General features: G+C 54.0%; 1 protein-coding gene across 1 annotated transcript in view; it reads right to left on the bottom strand.

Moving 5' to 3' along the window:
- Nucleotides 1-266: 266 nt before the first annotated feature.
- LOC104538313 (mucin-4-like) overlaps nucleotides 267-3562 on the bottom strand; it is a 14972-nt gene continuing 11676 nt past the window's right edge. Inside the window, 7 exon segments of the mRNA XM_010181466.1 lie at nucleotides 267-580; nucleotides 802-890; nucleotides 1253-1383; nucleotides 1850-2005; nucleotides 2291-2455; nucleotides 2729-2868; nucleotides 3447-3497. Of these exon segments, the coding sequence (XP_010179768.1) occupies nucleotides 267-580; nucleotides 802-890; nucleotides 1253-1383; nucleotides 1850-2005; nucleotides 2291-2455; nucleotides 2729-2868; nucleotides 3447-3497 (1046 nt within the window).

Genomic DNA, 3562 nt, shown 5'->3' with positions numbered 1-3562 from the left:
CCAGGCCAGCATCCCTGCCCTGGTCCAGCTCTTCCCAGCCACATCCCTGCCTCAGGGCACAGAGCAAGGCCAGGGATGGCTTCATTTATCCATCACACCCACTGCATCACCCATGGTGCTGTTTGGAGAGACTGATGGAAAACATCCAATCAGTCCCCCAAGGTGAGATCATCATGCTGGGGAGGGTCCATCCTCACTGTCCCCTTAGACCAGCTCTAACAAGACAGGGACAGGTCAGTCCTCATTCCTTCCCATTTTCTCTGACCCTAGCAGGGAAGGGCAGTCCCCTCCCCTCATTTTCCTTGGAGTCCCCTGCCCACCCAGCCAGGAGGTACCCCAGGCACCCTTACAGGGAAAGGACAGGGGACAAAGAGAGTGAGGAAGTGACACGTCTTCTCACCTCCTCGGCTGCTCTTGAAGCGTGGGTCCTGCTGCCCTTGCTGCAGGGAGCAGGGGCAGGTGGGCAGGCCCTGGCTCCAGGCCCGCGGCTCCTGCTGCCGCCCTGTCCACGCCAGGCACTTCAGGCGGTAGTTGACACCCACACGGGTCTCCAGCTTGTAAATCCACAGCCCACGGAGGTCTGAGCAGGGAGAGAAGCCACAGGCTGTCACCTCTGGCCAAGGTGACTGGAGGGGCAGTTGCAGCTCCAGCCAGGAGGTGAGTGATGCTGATGCTGAGAGCTAAGGCAATGTTGATCCCCCAGCCATGGGACCCCGTGCCTAACCCAGCTGGATGTCATCCCCCAGGAACATCTCCATTCCCCAAGAGGCTGCATGAACCTCCCTGGCCCCACGGTACTACCTGTGTTGTAGCCCCTGAACTGGTCAGGGCGATATTTCAGAGCTGGAGGTCTCTGAGTCAGGTCATCATTGCGGTAAAAGCCATCGCCACTGCATGCAGAGGAAAGGGGAGGAAAAAATCAGGGGTTGCTCTTCCCAGATGGGGTTATCCCAGCCCCAGCCCCATCCTGCCCTGATCCTGAGCTGCTGGGACTCCACAGTACCCAAATCGCAGCTCTGGGGACAGGAGGGCAAAGGCACCAGCTCCCCAGCCCACTGCCTCCTCTCTACAGGATATAGTTAGTTTTGGGTGCTGCAAACACCGAGGTTTATGTGGTTATATGGGTTTGTGTTAGGGTATATGGGTGTGCAGACACCAGCTGGGCCACCCTCATCCTTGCAGGGCACTTCATTGGGTACAGGGGGCAGGATGAAACCAGTTGGAGCTGGGTAGGGTGCTGAGGCAGCTGTACCTGGTGTAGCCAATGAGCACGTTGGGTGCAGTGAGTCTGGTGTAATCCCATTGCATGCCTCCCGCCTGGTACAGCATCAAGACATAGGATCTGAAGCCATCGGTAGTCAAGACGGCCTGGTAGGTGCTCGTCTAGGGAGAAACGTTGTGGACAGGTAAGAAAGCAAGCAGAGTTGTTGGGTTTAAAATTAGGGGTGCAGGTCAGTGCTCGCTGAGTTATGGTGGGGCCAAGGTCCTGATGTGCAAGGCAAATGCAGCCTGGGCTGGTTCACATTTTGCATGGAAAATGAGACATTTTTGCTTTGATGTTGCTCTATGAGAAGCCTCAAAGTCACCCAGTTTTGTGCTGCTGAAGATTTTATAATAAATTCACACCATATTAAAAAGAAAGATTTTACAGAGAAAGGAGAGTTCAACTAAAGATGTCCTGAAAACCACCAAAACATGGACGCTGTTCAGTTCTTTTTGGCAAAAGTCTTCAAGACTGACCTTTTCCATAAACTTGTCCTTATTTTCAGGCACAGAAGAGATGATTGCCCACAGTTTTGGGGTTTTTTTTGACAACTCAACAAGCCCTTGAGCTTCAACACCCTCTTACCCTCCTGGTGTCCGTCTGTGCTGCATAGGCAGGTGCCTTCTCCCAGGTGATCTTCAAGGTCCAGGTTGCAGAGTAGGAGGACCTCAGGTACCGCCGAATCTTTGCTTCCACATCGTGGATGAATGGCGGCTTGGCCGTGTTGAGGGTGAGGAACTCCTGCGAGTTGGGTACAACCAGGTCTGCATTAGCTTCCAGAAGAGCAAAGACAGGTCTAGACTGGGGTCATGCATGGAGCACTGCGACTAAGGATCTGGATAAGATTTAAATTACTCAAGAGGTGACACACAGAGCACCAAAATCACTCAGATTTAGCCCAGAAAAGGGAAACACCACTCATGAGCTCCATCAGTTTCACATCTCAAGAGGCATCCACAGGACAGGTGATGAATTTATCACCAAAAGCTGTTTCATGCAACCATGCACCTGGGTGGCTTCACTCACCTGGTAAAAGGTGGTGCCGACGCCTCTGGAGAAGTCGGCGTTATCCCAAAACACAGCAATCATGGGAATGTCCTCGTGGCCGGTGAAGCCGCCGGAAGGAGGGTTGGGGTATGTGATGACGCTGTTGTCCGAGGATGGGAAAATGATTTGTCCGTTGTCTGTGAACTGAGCAGAGGGATCCCTCCATCAGGTGAGAAGAGGGCTGGTGGGGCCCCCAAAACGGGGGTTGCAGCCCCCCCATTTCCCAGCCCTTCTTGAGCAACATCCAAGGAAAGCCAGAACCAGCCACCACCGAAATGGCCACTAAGTCACCTCCTGCTGCAAACAGACCCCAGCAGCACCCCTAGTGACTTGCTCCTGCAAGGGTCGCATCCCAGGCCCTAGGTTTTTGGGGTATGGCCGCTTGTCCAACAGCAAGCCAAGCCAAGGTAGACTCACGTAGAGAGAGTTGCGCAGGGTTTTCCCAAATGGGAATCCAGTTTCAGGCTTGAAAAGTGGAGAATGAAAATCCACCCTCCTTTCCACATATTGCCGATCGTTTTCCCTCGCTCCGTACCCATAGAGGGGCACAGCTGCAACTGGAAAAGACGACAACAATAGCAATAAAATGACGCAAAACACAATTACAGCAAAGCATTTGGTCTGTGACAAAAACTCAAAGGGCTGAAATAGTTTTGCTTCCACAGCGACACACCCTGGGCAGGAGGATGGGGAGACACTGGCGATAGCCACCTGGGACACTTCTTGTCACCTTCACCCTGTTCACTGCCTTACAGCTGCCCTAAACCCACTGTGGTGGCCTTTGTGGTCACTGTTCCCTCCCTGCTCCATCCCTGTTGAGGCACTGCTGTTAGGAGGGGAAAAACATTGTACAGGGCCATGGTAGGGGGACAGCAGGGAATTAAACACCCACGGTTCTTTCTAGAGATGTTTCCAGCCTCCAGCTCCATATGTATGTCCGTTAAATAAAACAAAGGGTTTGGAGGGGATGGGTTTTCCAGCTCTTGGAACACCCTGCCAAAAAATGCAAGCCTTTGCGCAGGAGCAAAGGTGCATCTCCCCCAGGGGTCCTGGCCCCCTTGGTCTCTGAATGTTCCCCAGGATGGTCCATCAGAGGTTCTCCTCCCACCAGGGCTGCCTTGCGAGCATCACGTACCTGTGGGACTGGGCAGTGGGGTCAGGGCGGCCGCCGGCCTTCCTGGTGGAGCTGGAAACACAGGGAACGATGTGCGGGAGGTGACAGGGGCTGCTTCTGGCCTAGGGAGCCCCTTT

This window comes from Mesitornis unicolor, unplaced genomic scaffold (genome assembly GCF_000695765.1).
Source record: "Mesitornis unicolor isolate BGI_N332 unplaced genomic scaffold, ASM69576v1 scaffold22233, whole genome shotgun sequence".
NCBI classification, from domain to species: domain Eukaryota; kingdom Metazoa; phylum Chordata; class Aves; order Mesitornithiformes; family Mesitornithidae; genus Mesitornis; species Mesitornis unicolor.
This window is presented reverse-complemented; position numbering and strand designations above follow the sequence as displayed.